Genomic DNA, 19043 nt, shown 5'->3' with positions numbered 1-19043 from the left:
TGGGAAAATAAAATCCCCCATTATAAGACACTCTGATTTACTGGCCCACTCTATTTCTCTGTACAGTTTCTTATTATACTCATCAGAGTCATTAGGCCTATAGCACACTCCTACTCTCAATTTTGATCTCCGAATGCTTATGTCACACCAAATTGACTCGAGACTGCACTGTCCAGCGATGTCCACTGGCTTCACTTCCTTGGATTTTATGTATTTCTTAACTAATAGCATAACCCCGCCTCCCTTCCTATCCAGTCTATCCTTTCTGTAGACGTTGTATTCCCCAAATTCCAGTTCTGCATTCCTTATATCTGTGTGACACCACGTCTCTGATATCTCAACAATATCTGCTTTTGTTTTGAGCAATACCTCAAATTCATCAAATTTATTTACTAGACTCCTAGCATTGGTGTACACGCAAGTATACATGCACCTATTTCTATTCTTAGCTACTCTAACACAATCCATATGTTTACTTGTACCGCAAAGACTCCCAGCAGTTTCTGAAATATCCTGCATCTTGTTTTTCAGGCTTCTGCTCATTCCAATAGAAGCAGTGCAAGAATCTTTCACCTCTGCCAGTGGCTACGGTTAATCTATTCGTCTTTGTCTCCCCCCAAGCTAGCAGTTTTCCGACCCACCTAACACTGCCTCGATAGCATCAGCAAATATTCTTGCACCCTTTCTATTTAAGTGTATCCCATCCCTGTAGAAGCAATCTCTCCTGTTAACAAGTACAGTCCAGGCTGAAAAAAATTTTACCCCTTGAGCCTTGCACAATCTTTCCAGGGCCAAATTGATCGACAAGGCTCTCATCATATACTCCCTCCTATCATGTCTGGGCAGAATTGCAGACACTTTCAAATTCAACCCTATTTCACGGCTTTTTTTCAACAGTGACCTGTACTTATTAAGCAATTCTGCCGGTCTCCTACTCTTGATATCATTAGTGCCAACGTGTACAACTATATCACCTTTTGTGCCCTTAAAAGATGATATCTAATGTGTGAATGTAGATTCAAAATACTCATTCAGTTTGTCAGCTATCTGAGCAGGATAGCAGTGAAACTGCTATCCTGCTCAGATAGCTGACAAACTGATCAACAGTGAAACCATGTTGAGTGGGCCAATCTGATTCATCCCTTCTTTCTAGAGTTTACATAATTAAAAGTCTTTGCTGTTTTTCTTTGTATATGTTGTATATGTTCCCACTTAGCTTCTGTTCTCCACTTCCCTACAGAATTCCTCATGTGTGAATGTAGATTCAAAATACTCATTCAGTTTGTCAGCTATCTGAGCAGGATCATCAACAGTGAAACCATGTTGAGTCGGCCAATCTGATTCATCCTTTCTTTCTAGAGTTTATATAATTAAAAGTCTTTGCTGTTTTTCTTTGTATATGTTGCCAAATATCTGATACTCATCCTTCGCTTGCCTAACCTCCTTTGTGACTTGGATACAGACAAACACAGGCTTCTGTGTTGCCTAATAATTTATATGTTTCCCATGAATTTTTTTTCTTAGCCACAAGTCTCATTAGTTCATCTGACATTCATTTAAGCCTAAACCATGAACAGTATTTCTTAGTTAGTGTGAAAAACCTAGTAGCTTCCAAGATTAATTCCGTGATTTTTTTTTTTAGGAGCAATAGCAACTAAGGCCATATTGCTCCGGGGATATGCAGTGGTCATTCCCTGACCTTTCCGCATCCTCCGTATTTGGTGGCTCACGGGCTCGAACCGTGGTCTAATCAAGAAGCATGTGCTACTCACTGCTGCTCCTGCCCACCTGGCTACGGAGGTGCCCATCAGTTGGTCCCATTGCATGGAATTTCAGAACTGTCTGAAATCACTCTAGTCACCTTTATGAAAGCAGAAACCCTTCCTCTTTCCCTTAATTGGTAGTTATATCTTTAAGTAAATCCCACATCAATACACTCTGATCACTGCCACCTGTGGTTCCTTTAGCTGTAGATTCTTAATGCATGAATAATCTTTACTGACAATCAGATCAAGGGTATTACTCCCTCAGGTTGCCTCTCAAACTTGCTGCTGTCGAAAACAGTCCTCCAATAAATCCACAAAAGTCTTGCTAGTGTATGAGTGACCAACTCACAAGTTCCAGTCAATAGCTGGAAAGTTAAAAACACCCATTATAACATATTGTGATTTACTGGTCCACTCTATAGTTGTTCATTGTACTCTTCATAGTCAATAGGGCTATAACACACTACTACTCTCATATTTGCTTTCCCAGTGCTTATATCACACCAAACTGACTCAACATTGTACTGGTCACCCATGTCAACTGGATACACTTCCTTAAATTTTAAGTTTTTCTTAACTTACAGTATAACCCCACTCACTTTCTACCTTGTCTGTACCATGGGCTCACATATGGTGAGTATGGGCTTGGCACACCCAGGGTCCTGAGCTGGATATCATCATTCTTCTCATTTTTGGCTGTAGCCAGGTGGGAAGGAGCAGCAGTGCTTAGTACACGCTTCTTGATTAAACCGGGGTTCGAACCCGTCACCACCAAATACGGAGGATGCGGAAAGGTCAGGGAATGACCACCGCATATCCAGGAGCAATATGGCCTTAGTTGCTAATGCTCTTAAAAACCAAATAACAAACAAACAAACAAACAAAATAACAATCTCATTTTTGGTGATTCCCTTCTGCTTCTGATTTTCTCTCTCTCTCTCTTTTGGGGTAATTCAGAAATTTGTTTTTGGCTGCAGCATAAGCCTCAGGCTTCATTGCACCATATGGCTAATGATAACATTAACCTCCACAAATTCAAATTCTGCATTCCTTGTATCTTTGTGACACCACACCTCTGATATCCCAACAGTCTGCATTTGATATCTTGACCCACACTTCAAATTCATCAAATTTATTTACTGTGTTCCTAACATTGTGTACATGCAAGTATATATGCACCTATTCTTACTCTTAGTTACCCTAACACAACCCATGTATTTACTTGTTCCAATTTTCAGGCTATATATAAAAATTGCAAATTTGCAACACTTTTATGAGCAGTCCTTGAAATCCCCAGCCCTTGCTTTCCAGGCTGCTGCTCATTCTAATAGAAGCAGTGTAAGAATCACTTTCACCCCTGCCTGTGGCTTTTGTTAATCTATTAGTCTGTGTCCCCTCCCAAGCTAACAGTTTTCTGACAGTTTTCAGTCTTCAATAGCATCAGCAAATATTCTTGCACCCTTTCTATTTAAGTGTATCCCATCCCTGTAGAAGCAGTCTCTCCTGCTCCTGTTAACAAGCATAGGCAAATATTCTTGCACCCTTTCTATTTAAGTGTTTTCCATCCCCGTAGAAGCAGTCTCGCCTGTTAACAAGCACAGACCACGTTGATAAAAATTCTACCCCATGAGCATTGCACAGTCTCTGCAGGGTCAAATTGTGTTTTGAATTTAGTTTAAATTTAATTGAATTTAGTTTAAATTTAATTGAATTTAGTTGCCATTTATCTTGCTCAATGACTGAGACAAATAGCAACTAAATCTGCTGCAGAGTAGGTTGTAAGCCCATATTTGCCATTGACCTTCCTTTGACTTGTACTTGTTAACCAATTTTTAGTGGGAAATTGCCAGGGACAAATATTGCAAGTAAACTGTTCACATAACTTGCAAAGTACTGTATATGTAGATGACAAATGTTTGTCAAATGTCATTTTAAAATTCTAAATTCTCATTATTCTAAAAAGGTCAGGTGGCATTTTGTCACCTACCCTTTTTATTTTTATTTTATTTTATTTTTTATTTTTATTAATAACAAGATACACAACAGGTAACCATTAACAGTGTATCTGAGATCAGAACAATAAACATAATAACAATAAGAGATCCAACAGGAAGATAAACATTGATATAGATTCAAACATTAAAATCATATGTACAAAAGAGCATTGCAAAAGTTAAGTTACTGGTAAAACAAGTAATAATTAATCAGTTAGATAATAGAAAAATAATAAAACACATAATAATAATAAACTACAATAATTAGATCAGAACTAGTTTTAGAATAAAAACATTTCACATTGGGACTTTGTTGCCATGAGTTGCTTACAAAGGGCTTACTTCTTCCTAGTCTATTTTGAGTTGAATAAACAGTGAACCCTGATGTTAGAAAGCTTTTGTGTGCATAAGCCAAATGAAAACAATAAAATTTATACTTTTGATTATTATTATTATATTATTTTATTATTATATATAATTATTTTGTTTTCAAATAACAGTAGATAATTTGAAGAAATTTAATGGCTTGAATGAATTATTAGAATAACTAACAAATAAAGTGTAATAAACTTCTTTTTTTTTTTTGCTGATACTGTATAAGCTTGCTAACTTGAATCATTTTGTCAGTACTAATACTAGTGACAATACTAGCAACATACATAATGAACATGAAAGAAAGTTCATTATTTTCTGAACTTTCTTTCATATTCAATAGAAACTGTTGTTAGGCAGATTGAAAGAGGTTGTTAACTTGTACCTGTATTAAGTTCAGAATGTGTAAGTAATTGGTATAAAACTGTGTAATAAATATTGCATAATTAAATTTTTTATGTTCCACGGTACTCCAACAAGCAGTTAGGGCATTAAATAACTCTATTTATAGTTTTTATATTGGTGTTCCATTATTTATTTCCAGTCCAAGACATTCTGGTAGTTATTTCTGATACAAGCCCTTTATATGTTTATGATTGAATTTTTTTTTTATATGGAAAAATTTACACAAACGCTTTTTAAAATCAAAAATTATACCCGGTTTTTAACTGTTTTAAGTTGTTTATTTTGTACATTATTCATCTGTCAGTGTTAAAGAGATAATATTACATTGCATCTCTGTATTACAATGTTAAAACTAAATTTAGATTGATGATAAATTTATAAAAAATACATAGCTAACAATACACTACACACTCTCATTACAGTGTCCACCTTTGTTCTGAACTACTAAAATGTTTGGATGGTCTTGAGATGAATAATGTCACATCATTTGGTGATAGATACTTTGTAAGTAATTAATTTTGTAAGTAATGTTTCATGTAGAATATTTTGGTTTTGCCTCAGAGTTGCTGGATCACTGTAGTGTTGTAGCACTTTTCTCTTGTGCAGTTAGCTTTGGAAAGTATTTTTTCCCAGAGCTGAATTCTGAATGAGCGAGAATGTATCAAATCGAGGATGAAATACATAGAAAAAATCATGTTCACTCACAATTATAACAAATGTAAATATACTTAAAATAGAAAAATAAGAATACAAAATTAAAGAACAACTGTTCTGAATGTTTGTTGTAAGGCTTTCCAACCATACTTACAGAATTGTAGCGAATTGGATTCCAAAATAAGACATCACTATTTAAAATAAGTTTTGGCTTCTTCCATATATGTTTCTTGTAGTAATCACCTGCACATTTCGCATCATGTTTGCCTTGCTAAAGTTATAAAAAATATTTTACTCTTAACTATTTGGTAACTGCCTACAAATAAAGGCAACTGCTTTGCCGTAGAAGCATTTACATTTGTCACTGTGGACATCCTGTGCACCAATCATTAGACCTATAGAAGATAATTTGTTACACCTTTGTTACTTCCTGTTGGTTCTATTGCATCTAAAGATAAAGTTGAATTATTAGTTCAATAGAATTTCATAAATCCAGCATCCTTGAGATTTTAAATTTTGTGCAGTGAGACCAACTGATAATGTTACCAGCAGCAAATTCTAAATGGGAAGTAATCAAAGAAACTACTAGGCTTTTCATACCAACAAAGAAATACCGTTCAAGGCTTAGACTTAAATGGATGTCAGATGAATTAATGAGACTCGTGGCAGAGAAGAAAAATGTATGGGATGCACATAAAGTATCATATAGTACTGAAACCTATGGCAGATATAAACTAGTCCATAATAAATGTTCTTTTTTATACTCTGGCATGACTACCAGGTCAGTGGAGTTTACAATAATTCAATCAATACAAATGTTAATTGTATTTAGCAGTCACAGGCTTTAACTCCAGTCCACTCAAAGAGCGTGTGCTACTGCACTCCTGTTCCTGAACACTTGGCTACAAGGAATCTTTGTCAAAGGATGCAAAGATCCATGGACTGGAGATGTGGGAATGCATTCCCAATTCATAAACGGTGACACAAGTGATTACAGACCTGCTAGCTTAACTTCTGGCCCAGAAAAAATAATGGAATCATTGGTTAAAGAAGCAATGCAGGACCATCTAAACAGGTGTGCAGTTATACTTCAGTCACAGCATGTGTTTGTTAAGGAGAAATCTTGTCTGACCAATCTGATTGGTTATTATGATGCAGTCACAAAGGAACTGGTTGCAAAATATAATTTTGATATCATATATTTGGATTTCAGAAAAGCTTTTGATACTGTTGCACATAAAAGACTGTTGTATACAAATTGTAGCTTTGAGGCAAGTTACTTCTATGGATAAGGCACCTCCGTAGCCAGGTGGGAAGGAGCAGCAGTGCGTAGCACACGCTTCTTGATTAGACCGGGGTTCGAGCCTGTCACCATCAAATACGGAGGATGAGGAAAGGTCAGGGAATGACCACCGCATTTCTCGGAGCAATATGGCCTTAGTTGCTAATGCTCCTAAAAACCAAATAACAAACAAACAAACAAACAGCTATGGATAAAGGAATGGTTGAATGAGAGAAGACAAGACAGTGGTTATCAATGGACGGTGCTCTTTGTGGAATAATGTTATTAGTATTAGTTTCAATTTGCTAAAATCAATTTTAGCAAGACTGAAATGTTGTCTTCAGGATCAGGATACATTCTAAATATTGAAGGTTTTAAATTCAAACACCAGCCCAACACCTGCAACCTCCAGAAAACCTACGAGGAAAAGATCAGGAGGTGTACAGACCAATGATTGGGACTATTGTTGTTTTCTGTATTTATCAGTGATATTGATGAAAGCCTATCAGGCTTAATGTCCAAGTTTGAAAATGATACAAAGATTGGCAGGGTTGTTAATTACAGTAACGATGGTATGTGGCTGCAACAGGATCTAGAAAAGTTGGTCTGAGAGGTAGCAACTGAAGTTTGACAAATGCAAAGTACTGCATATGGGTAGCAGTAACCCCAGAGTAACTTACCAACTATGCAGTACTACATTCAGGGTAGTGGAGAATGAAAAGAACTGGAGGTAATTGTCATTTGCCATTAGATACAAAGTTTTCAGAGCAGTGCAGACAGGCTGCCAGAGCAGCTCGGGGCCTTGTCAATGATGCACAGAAACTTTGCTAGCAGGAATGAGGCGGCAATTATCCCTTTGTATAAGGCAATGGTGAGGCCACTCCTTTAGTACTGCATAGAAGGCTGAAGGCCTCATTTTAGGAGGGATGTAGAGCTGCTGTAATGAGTACAGAGAAGGGCAACATGATTCTTGAGGGGGACAACGAAGTCCTCTTACCAAGAATGGCTTAAGTTTTGTAAATTGCAGCATCTGCTGACTAGACACCTGCAAGCATATCTGATTGAGGTGTTTAAGACTTTGAATGGTTTGAGCAAGCTCACTGCTGATGGATTCTTCCTCTTGTCCAGATTATGCACTTGATGCATAAAAAATTCAAATCGAGGAAAGATAGTTGCTGAATAGATGTGCAGAAATTTGCCTTTAGCCAGTGTGTGGCTGATTGTTGGAAGAAACTTCTATCTGTCATTGTGGAAGTTGATAGTGTAAATAAATTCAAGGAAGAACTGGACAAAATTTTGGAGTGCATGGATAGATGAATGGAAAGTGGTTTTTTTTTTTTTTTTTTTTTATCAAATGCTGTATGAGCTTGCTTTCTTGGATCATATGCCACAACTAATGCTAAAGGCAGGAAGTCAAAGGAATGTTGCCATATGGAACAAGTAATGACCATCATCGTATCAACCACTGTCATGGTGCCAAAGAGCCTCAATTAAAACTGAGCAGCAATTGGCCCTCCAGAGAATACTTTTCATGGAACTTCAGAAAGCTGTGATCCCAAACACCTGTAGGATAGTCAGAGAGCTTCTTGACTAATAATAGTAACCAGACATAACAAGTACATAATAATAGACAGACATAACCACTCCATGTACCTCTTACCAGTATCTGTCCAGGATGGGCAAAAACCCATTGGGAGAAGAAAAGAGATAATAATAAGAGGAATGGAACAATACTTGGGATTTGTCACCCTTTTTAGGAATGGTTGGATATTTGCAAATTTCCATTCAGAATGGAAAATTACTAGTGGAATAAGAGAGTGTAAACTGTAGTAGTGTAAATATAAAGAGTAAGCTTTGGAGTACAGGTTTTGAAGATAAGTGAAGAAATGCAATCTGAACAAGGAAACTTCTTTACACGAAAATTTTTCAGGATTCTTTTAATGCCATTCTGTTGGAAGACCACATTAGGAATTAAATGGAATGTATTTTGCAAGGTAGGAATTTATTAGGAATATAGGAGGCTATAGTACCCAGGTCAGCAATTCTTCGAGGGTCCAACCTTAATTTAGGTAATTAAATTTAATAATTTAGCAAAAAAATCATAAACTTATAATAATAAAAATGTTTTTGTTTTTATCTTATTTATGAATTATATGGTAGAATTTACTTGTTGCTTTTTAACCTTCAGACCTACATGTGAGCACAAACATATATAGAAAGACATGGGGGGACAGTCATGCACTCACAAGTGTTTCTATAGCTTGACTTCCCTGCATGAGTATTGCACTGGTTGTAAACACTTTTGTTTGAAAGTCGTGCAGTTGGCAGATTTACCTACTGGCAGTATTGACAATGGAAAAACTGACAGGCATGGCTTTTACAGCAGAAACACCCTATATATATATATACAAAGCAAGAAACTGTTTCATCACATGTGTGTGTGCCTCTCTCTCTGAAAATATTTAAACAGGTACATTCTTTCCATATTGGCAACAGTTTCGTTGCCTCACGAATGGAGCATGTTACATCTTTTAGTTGTCACAACAAAAAAATTGTCAGTGTACACACTCACATAAAGCAGTGTGTTTCATTCACAGAACTGAACAGTGCGTGACTGATGATGTTTGACATAGTTTTTCTAAATAAGATTCCACCTGAGAGGGCATAAGTTCAAATTGAGGAGAGACAGATGTAGGATAGATGTGTGGAAATTTGCCTTTAGCCAGCGGGTGGTTGGTAGGTGGAACAGACTTCCATCCCTTGTCGTGGAAGTTGATAGCCTAAATAAGTTTAAGGCTCAGCTGGACAGGTATTTCGAACGAACAGAGGGGTGAAGTGGAAGTGGTTATTTTTTATTTATTTTTTTTACTTTTTTTTTGTTTTTGGCTGATGCTGCATAAGCTTGCTTTCTTGCATCAAATGCCTCTACTAATGCTAATGCTAAGGTTATGGTTTGCCCTCAGTTTCCTGGAATTGAGTAGCCCGATTTTTCCTTGACTTGCTCACTGTGGACCTAAGATGACTCAACTATGATTTAACCCCAGGGGCTCACATCTGGTGAGTATGGGCTTGGCACACCCAGGGTCCTCAGCTGGATATCATCATTCTTCTCTTTCTTGGTGATTCCCTTCTACCTCTCTCTCTCTCTCTCTCTCTCTCAGGGTAACTTGGGAATTTTTTTTTTTTTTTGGCTGGTGCAGCATAAGCCTCAGGCTTCCTTGCACCATGTAGCTAATACTAATAATAATAATAAAAAAAATAATGTGTAGGCGGGCATAGCAACGTAAAAGACTCTTCCTTCCCTTCTGCAACGAACATATAATGTACTAGAATGAGAGCAACTGAACCATAAACATACCTGATAATTTAATTTTATTAAATTAACTCTCCATAAGTTGTTCTTTTATCTAAAAATAACCAAATTAATTACAGAATACACTCGTATAATATGATCCTTGAGCAGCATCTAGTCCTAAAGTTAAAAAAAATGAGCACTACTTCCTGTAAGAATAAAATTGTATTTTCATTCCTAAGAGGCATATGGTTTTCTGGTATGATCCTCAACCATTTTTTCAGTGTCTTGTTCAGTCAGTCTTTATAAAGTAAATGCAGAAACAGCAACACACACATACTGAAGAACTAGTAGATCATACCATAAAATTTAAAATACAAATTTATTCTAATTCGGGGAGAAGTGCATGCTTATTTTCCTTAATAAATATACAGTTGATTTAAACAACATACTGCTGTCTCATAGTTTTAGTTGTGTTGGTACAAAACCAGAACAACAGAACTCATACCAGATTGTTTTCTGGTAGTAGCATATTTTATATGTTGAAAACACACACACACACACACACACACACACACACACACACACACACACACACACACACACACACACACACACACACACACACACACACACAACCTGAATTTGAAATTTACCAATGAAGGGCAACAAGATTAGTGAATGGAACAAAGGGTTGCTCTTACGAAGAAAGGCTTAAGTTTTGCAAATTACAGTCTGGAGACTAGGCACCGGCGAGGTGATCTGATAGAGTTGTATAAGGCTTTGAATGGTTTGAGCATGCTCAATGCCAATGGGATTCTTCATCTTGCTCAGAATAATCAGCTCAGAGGGCATAAATTCAAATTGAGGAAGGACGGATGCCGGATAGATGTGCGGAAATTTGCCTTTGGCCAGCAGGTGGTTGGTTGGTGGAACCGACTTCCATCACTTGTTGTTGAAGTTGATAGCCTAAACAAATTTAAGGCTCAACTGGACAGGTATTTCGAGCGAACGGAGGGGTGTGTTTTTTTTTTTTTTTTGGCTGATGCTGAATAAGCTTGCTTTCTTGCATCATATGCCTCTACTAATGCTAAATGCTAATGCTAATGAATGCAGTTCTTTATTAGGAGGACTTCTTCAGAATAAATTAAAGCAAATTCTATTAGTATGATATAATTAAAACAGAATTATATTACATATTCAAAGTGACATGATTGCTATGCACATTAAAATCCTGTATGGGCAGAAAAACTGCTTTGGCATAGAGGCATTTTATCTCTTCTCCAAAGTATTCTCTCTGTCTCTGTGGGACTTGTGTGATTAACAATTGTGATAGTTCAAGTATGTTTAAATGTAATAAAATTAACTTTACCCTGAAGAAGCTTCCCAGAGAAGAATTAAATATGTTGTTGAGTTTTAATTATTTACTGTTGTAAATTTAACCTGTTAATAAATGTTTCAAACATATTCAGAGAGGTTTGTGTTAACATCAGTAGTGAAAATCTTATATAAAAGTATACCCTTTGAAAAGCATGTTACTATTTTGTTGTTTTGTAAAAGCTTCTGCCTTTGTTTAAAAATATTTCTCTAATACTTTTAGTTTTCAACAATGAATATGGAAGCTGTTCATGAGATATATGAAATCATACAGCAGGTAGGCAGAATGTGGCAATGTATCTTAGTTTCTTTATGTCTGTCATAAAGCAGTGGTGCCAACCTACAGTATGCATACCACTGGTGGTATATATGCCCTTGCAAGAAAAATAAATAGTATTTATAGTAAAATAAAACAAGAAAATAAATAGTATTTATCCAATTACAAAAAAATTTTGATGGTACAATAAAATTTTTCCATAATAGTAGTAGTAGTAATACTCAAGTTTAAAAGTTGGGATCTCAGCTCTAAAATAATACTTGTGTTGTAGTGTTCACACAGACACGTGTGTGCTTATATCACATTTTTCCATCTCTTTCTCTTGTTTCAGTGCAACATCATTCTCCTCATTTAAGGCATGACAGGGACAGGCAGTTCTGGTTTGATGTGAGTAAGGTGCCTACAGATGAAAATTTTATTGGAGCAGAATTACGGCTTTACCGAGATTTGAGTCTAACTGAGTTTCCTAAAAATGCCACATATCATCTTAATTTGTATTATATTTCTCAGGGACATAATGCACAGTAAGTATTTTATGTATATTTACTTTACTTTACTCTTCATAAATCTTTTTTTTTTTTTGTTCACATATACTTTTTTTATTTCTATATGTGATGCTTAAGTGCTTTTTAATTGGAGCTTGGATTCTAGTTTATTAGTTGCCAGTTGAGTGATAATCTTGTCTTGGCTTCTCAGATAGTGCAGATGCATTATCTGAGCTGTTCATTCAGTTCAGTTGAATTAGCAGAGAAATCTGTTTAAAGTACACTTGCATATATGTGGCGTTTTGGTAAAACTACTGTAAATTCTGTGTTATAAATTGTAGCATGAGATATTTTTGTATATTACAATTAGTATTGTGCTGAATATGCTAAAATTTTTATTTAATAATGTTTAATATAAAAGAGTCCGAATCAATAATAGTTACTATAAAAGTGAGTTAGAATCAGTGCTTCTGTTAGTGCTTATTTTTTGTGTAACTGTTGTTAGTATCAAGCACTAATAACTGAACTTATTTACAACTGTAAACATTTATAATGACTAAAAGATAGCACTGCTTGTTAAATGTAAACAAACAACAATAAATAAAGCCACAGCCAATTTGTTATAATCACGTTACCATCATCCCATACTGGGTGGAAAAAGGAAAGGTGCAAGTTCGGATACTATCAATGATTCAAGGACATTTTTTTTTTCACAATGTGGCTGAGTTAGTCATTCAGAGGCAAGGTTTGCATGATTGTTTCTTTCATCTGGAAATTCAGATTTTTCATCCAGCAAAGAGTAAACTGCCCGAATGCAGTTTACTCTTTGTGTGCATTCTTCACACAATATACTTATGCCTCATAACCATAGTTCCTTTGCCACCTAATCCAACACAGAAAATGTTATGTAATGTCAATTTTAAATACATACTTAGTGCAGTATTATTATTACTGCACTAAGTATTTTTAAGCTTTCGCTATTCTTTTCTAGTATTATTATTATTAATAGAGGCATAGGCTTTGCTCTAGTTAGTAAAATATCAGTATCAGTGCACTCATTTCCTATTCCCCAAATAATAATGTGTTTGCAAACATAAAAAAAAAAATAATAATAATAAAAAAAAAAAAAATATATATATATATATATAATAATAAAGCAAATTAATTAATTAAAAAATGTGTGTATTGGGTCAAATGAACATTTCTGAATTTTAATTTCTCTTCTGGCCTGTAAAGAAAACAACAACAAAAAATCTTGTTAATAACTACGTGTTGTGCTTGTGCAACATGTAGTTATTAACTTAGTCTTAGACTCTTATTCAGAATAGACTTCCATCGCTTGTTGTTGAAGTTGATAGCCTAAACAAATTTAAGGCTCAGCTGGACAGGTATTTCGAACGAATGGAGGGGTGAAATGGGAGTAGTGGTTGTTTTTTTTTTTTTTTTTTTTTTTTGGCTGATGCTGAATAAGCTTGCTTTCTTGCATCATATGCCTCTACTAATGCTAATGCTAATTAGCTTCACCGTTTCAGTGAATTTTTCTGAGATTGCTCTACTTTCAAATAAGTAGCATTTAATAATAGCATCACACAAATGGAGGAATTTTGCCAGCAGGGATAAAGAGGTGATGCATCACGAGTACTGTGTACGTCTGGAAACCTCATGTTAGGAAGGATGTAGATCTGTTGGACATGTGCAGAGAAGAGCAACAAGGCTACTCAGGAGCACATACAAAAGGATACTCTTACTGGGGAAAGACTTGGAATTCTGTAAATTGTAACATCTGGAAACTAGGCATCTGTAAGGTGACCTGAATGGAGTGTTTAAGGATTTAAATGGAGTCAGTTAACTAAATGCTGATGATATCTTTACTCTTTCTCAGACAACATGCATGAAGGGACATAAATTTAAATTGGAGAATGACGGTTGTGGGATAGGTGGTTAGAAATGGTAGAAATGTTCTTTCCTCCAGAGGATTGGGCAAATGAAGGTGTTTCTTTGCTATTGCTGCAAGGTTGTTTCATCATTTTGACACTACTACTATTACAGTACTAATACCAATGTCTCTTGGCCTTAACTGCCTTGGTGAAAATTTCAGACAGCTAGCTGACCTTGAGGAGGGGTTGGTGTTATTGGTTTAGTTTATCTAAGTCAATAACTACATGTTGTGCTTGCACTGTCTGATAACAAGGAGCCATGGTATTCACAAATCCTGCATTGCAGATGGGTTTTGTACCTAAATATGCCTCTGAGTGCTGGCGCATTCTCTCTGCTTTACCGATGCGTTCTCTTCTGTATATTCAAGCTCCACTTACAACATTGTCATATAAAAGTCACTGCCTAATTAATAAAAATTAAAAGGTTTAGCATGCTAACAATTATTTCATTATTTGCTATTTTGCAGTCAAAGTTGTAACTAGGGTAAGGTGAATGTGGCCCCAACAATAGGCACCAAATCGTTGTAAGCACTGAATGGAGTTAGACTTAATTTAGAATAACTGAATTTGTCTTTTAATAAAATGAAGTAGTTATCTAAATCAATTCTTATAAAAGCCTATCTCTTATATAAAATACTGTATTATGCATAGTAATTAACATTAATTATTTTCATAATTTAATGAATATTATAATTTATGAAAACAAAGTTGCATTTTTGATATAGGCATCAAAATTCTTAGTCATGCTTCTGACTGCAGCATTTACGTGTCAAACCTACAAATTTTTTTAAATTGCTATTTAGAAAACTTGAACAGTTTTCTGCATTGGAATGTAGGTTCAAGATCACACCTAACCCCAGGGGCTCACATCTGGTGAGTATGGGCTTGGATATCATCATTCTTCTCTTTCTTGGTGATTCCCTTCTGCTTCTCTCTCTCTCTCTCTCTCTTTTTAGCTGGTGCAGCAAAAGCCCCAGGCTTCCTTGCACCATATGGCTAATAATAATAATAATGATGCAAGAAAGTAAGCTCATATAGCATCAGTAAAAAAAAAAAAAAAAACCCCTTCCCACATCACTTGTCCATTCTCTCCAATAGTGTCTAGTTCCTTGAATTCAAACTACCTACTTCCACAACAACAGATAGAAGTCTGTTTAAACAATCAACCACCTGCTGGCTAAAGGCAAACCTCCAAACATCTAACCTGCAGTCATCCTTCCTCAATTTGCATTTATGCTCCCTCATGTGTGTGTAGGCTGAGAAAGAGAAAGAATGCCATCAGCATTGAGCTGGTTTAATCCATTTGAAGCTTTAAACATCTCAGTTAGATCACTTCACAGGTGCCTAGTCTTCAGATTCAAGAAAAGATTCAGTTCTGCAATTTGCAGAATTGAATCTTTTCTTGGTAAGACCACCCTTTCGTTCACCAATCTCGTTGCCCTTCTCTGCACATCTACATCCTTCCTAAAATGAGACCTCCAGACCAGTATGCAGTACCCAAGGTACAGCCTAACCATTCAGAGTATCAGTGAATGTGCTTCAGAGAAAAAGTACTTTTGTACTGAAGGATAAAAAAAAAAAAAATTAACTATTCTCCTTAAGGAATAATAATGTGTGTGTGCAGTCTTTCTCAATTTACATGACATTTTCATTTTAATAATGTACTGTGGAGAAACCGCTGTTTTTTTTTTTGGCCACAGAAAAACTATAGGTGGTCAAGTTCCTTCACTGACTTTTCTTTGATAATGCTAGTATACAGTGGGAAGCCAAGTAAGTAACCTTGAGCAGCCTGTTCTTTTTCTCCCAAGCTGACGAGCTGTATGAGTAGTTATAATGGCAGCAAGAAGACATTGGTTGGTGGAATTAAGTCTATTGTTTGTGAACATCAGTAATTGCTATTTATGGAAGGGATTAACCATAGATAAAATGAAATGGTATATTTTTCCAGCTGTACCCACAATGGGCATTTTCTGTTTCTTTTGGCTTTCCACTGTTCTAGTGACATCAAACTGGTCATCAGTTCATGTGTACTGAATAAGAGATAGCACTAGAATAGAGAAATCCAAGGTTATAATATAGGTAAAGCTATATGGCCTCAGAATAATTTTAAGAGTTTTTTGGACTGTCTTGTCCTTTCATCTATTTTTGCAGCCAGTACGATTTGACTTATTAATTAATATGAGAATTAAGACTATTGCATAGATAATGCAATAGTCTTAATTCTCACAGCAGAACAAACTTTTCCAATGAGTTGCCCTGGTATTGCACTACTTTAAAACATGACCTTGCAAAAAAGATTAATTAGCTGTTTGTTTAAAAGATGAGACACTGCAATAATGATCTCAGAACTAATTGGCTCGTCATCGATGGTCTCTAGTGACAGCACTCAGAATAGATAGCTTTAGCTACGTTACAGCTTTGAAGCTTTGATTTTGTATAGCCCGCATTGAATAACTTCTTTACATCTGTTTTACCTGAGTTTTGTATTCCAACCACTTCTGTTGTATGGTAACTTTGCATTTTAAACTGTTTGCCATCCACTTTAAGTTGATAAAGAGACACTGTTTTTAAAGCTGCTTGCCTTGTAACAACATTTATGTGTTCTTTATTCATTTAATCTTTTTTTTTTTACCCGTGTATTTTTAGCACTTTTATTTGTTCTTAATCTGTTTTTAATTAAAAACAGTTAAACATTCAACCTGTTAAGTAAAAAGGCTAGAGAAAGAGAGCTGCTTGCTGACAGGTCTAAAGGCAGTTTTAATTTCAAAAATTAATTAAAAATACATGTTTTGATTATAAAAAAAATGGACTTTTCACAGTTTGTTCAGAATAGATTGAAATAAAAGTATCATCAAAAATTTGAATTTTTTGCTGATTTTTCAAATGTACATGTGGGGTGAAGCAACCCTATCACCTTGAGAAGCAAGAAGTCTTCACACTACTGATGATTTGTTAATACAGTAACAGCTATATGGCCTTAGATATAAATTTAGTAAAATTTATATCTAAGTTATATAAAATTTATATCAACTTGTCCTTCTGTATGTTTGGCTGCAAAGCACACTTTTAACTACTGTTTGCTGCAGTCTTATGAACTCATGATAGCACAACTTTCAATTTTTTTTTTTTATTCATTAATCACATTAAAATGCACTTTATCAACCAATGCAACTACTTATTGCAAACTAACAAAGAAAGAAAACAACAAAATGCTTAGAAATATAAATTTCTCTGTCACACCAGCTTTGCTCAAATGCAAATCGCTCGTAATGTATGATTTGTATACTCATATAACGTATTCATTGTATCTGTTGTAAATTGACCCTGTATATTTAACATTGTATATTGAGACCTGACATTGTGTACAGACTGTAAATAGAATTATTACTGTATTGCTACTGTCATATTCCTCCTCTGTAAGGCTTCGGCTGTTTTGGAGTAATATTAAAAAAAAAATAAATAAAAAAAAAAATACACAATATTGCCAAAGGGCTATTATTCTGTTATTTGTTTTTAAGTATGAACCACCACCTTTTGAAAATTGATGGTCTCTCATCAGATAGCAGGCAGTCTTTGTTAATTTTGATGAGTTATAATGAAGCAGTTTTATTTGAGTTGTGATGTAAAAGATGAGACACTGCTGTAATGATCTCAGAACTAATTGACTCCTCATCAAATGGTCTCTAGTGATTGCACTCAGACAAAGTAGATGACTTTAGATATGTTTAGCTTTGAAGCTTTGATTTTGTATACTACATGGCAGCTCACATTGAATAACTTCTTTGCAATTCTTTTGTATAAGTTTTGTGTCCCAATCACTTCTGTCATATGGTGACTTTGCATTTTAAACTGTTTTCCATCCACTTTAAGTTCATAAAGAGACACTCTGCCTTGAAATCTGCTTGCCTTGCAACAACTTGTATGTGTTCTTATTCATTTAATCTTTTTACCTGTGTATTTATAAAGAAGTTAAAACTTCAACTATTTTAATAATTAGGCATAGGCGTTAGGCATTTGGCTTAGAAATAAATTTAGTAAATTGAGGGTCATCAAATGTAAGCAAATGCTATGGCCTTACAAACTCATAACAGAATGAACGAACTTAAATAAAACTTAACCATAGGATGAAACAATCTGCCATAGTGGCAGGTAATAGAAATAACAGAAATGACTCATGGGTATTGAGTTTTCAAGACCATAGTGTTTACATATGGCATTCTTGTAAGACTGTAGTGTTTACTAGTGGTCACCAAACAAATTGAAGGAAAGATAGCCCTCAATTTTCTAAATTTCTGCAAAACTAGCACTCAAGCTCCTGCATCAGCGTGAACTTGGCACATGATTCCTGAAAGGTTGCAGATCCCTGCTCCAAAATTTAATAACACCAATTATTTATAGAAGCTGCTCTATGAGCTTCTTCATTATCAGTTTGTTGATAAACTGTGATAATGTGGTTCATTATTTTTTCCAGGCTTCCGCTTCAGGAATCGCCGAACTATTAAGTTACAGGCAACAGTTGCTGCTATCAGTTTATCTTCATTATAGCTACAAGTCTTGCTTTTCTTGGAACATCCTTTGTCTAAAATTCTATAAAATACACCAAACCTTGTTAATCACAAACAAGTTTTGGTTTTACAAAAAATTTCTTTTCTTAATTGATGTTCCAGAGTAGCTTAACGGTTACTTTAATGTGATACTTATAATAATTTAATACTAATAATAATGTGGTTCATTATTTTTTAATTTTTTACCTTTTTAGTAAAAAATTTATATTTATATTTATAGATAGTCTTCAATATATAGCTATTTAAAGCTGTTGATTTCCGTTTGAGCTAAGTTTAATAGTAATCCTGTAATATTCAACCATATCAATTCAAAATTTTGGTTTATCATCATATTCTTCATAGAATATTATAAAACTGTCATTTTGTTCTGTATTCATCTCATGCAATCATTTTGTTCTTTCAGAGAAAAGCTTCTACATCCAATAGATTCATTGACTGTGTCTCCTCATGATGACGGATGGCTAGCGCTTAATGCATCAGAACCAGTAATGCAATGGATTGCCTTCCCTAAAAAGAATCTTGGTCTTTATTTACAAATTAAAGCAGATGGCTTAAGTGAGTTTTTTTACATTTCATTTTAATGTATGAATAGTAAACCTTACACATTTTAAACTTGTTAAATAGCAACAACAGAAAC

At 35.1% G+C, this 19043-nt stretch overlaps 1 protein-coding gene across 1 annotated transcript in view; it reads left to right on the top strand.

The window, feature by feature from the left end:
* gbb (TGF-beta family member glass bottom boat) overlaps positions 1–19043 on the top strand; it is an 87199-nt gene that overhangs the window by 48880 nt on the left and 19276 nt on the right. The window contains exons 2-3 of the mRNA XM_090376716.1: positions 11751–11943; positions 18810–18961. Coding sequence (XP_090232842.1) covers positions 11751–11943; positions 18810–18961 — 345 coding nt within the window. The remainder of the gene's footprint in view (positions 1–11750; positions 11944–18809; positions 18962–19043) is intronic.

The sequence above is a fragment of the Mastigoproctus giganteus genome, chromosome 1 (assembly GCF_048544385.1).
Source record: "Mastigoproctus giganteus isolate SK-2022 chromosome 1, ASM4854438v1, whole genome shotgun sequence".
NCBI lineage: Eukaryota > Metazoa > Arthropoda > Arachnida > Uropygi > Thelyphonidae > Mastigoproctus > Mastigoproctus giganteus.
Note: the sequence above shows the minus strand (reverse complement) of the source record. Positions and strands in the feature narration are given on the sequence as shown.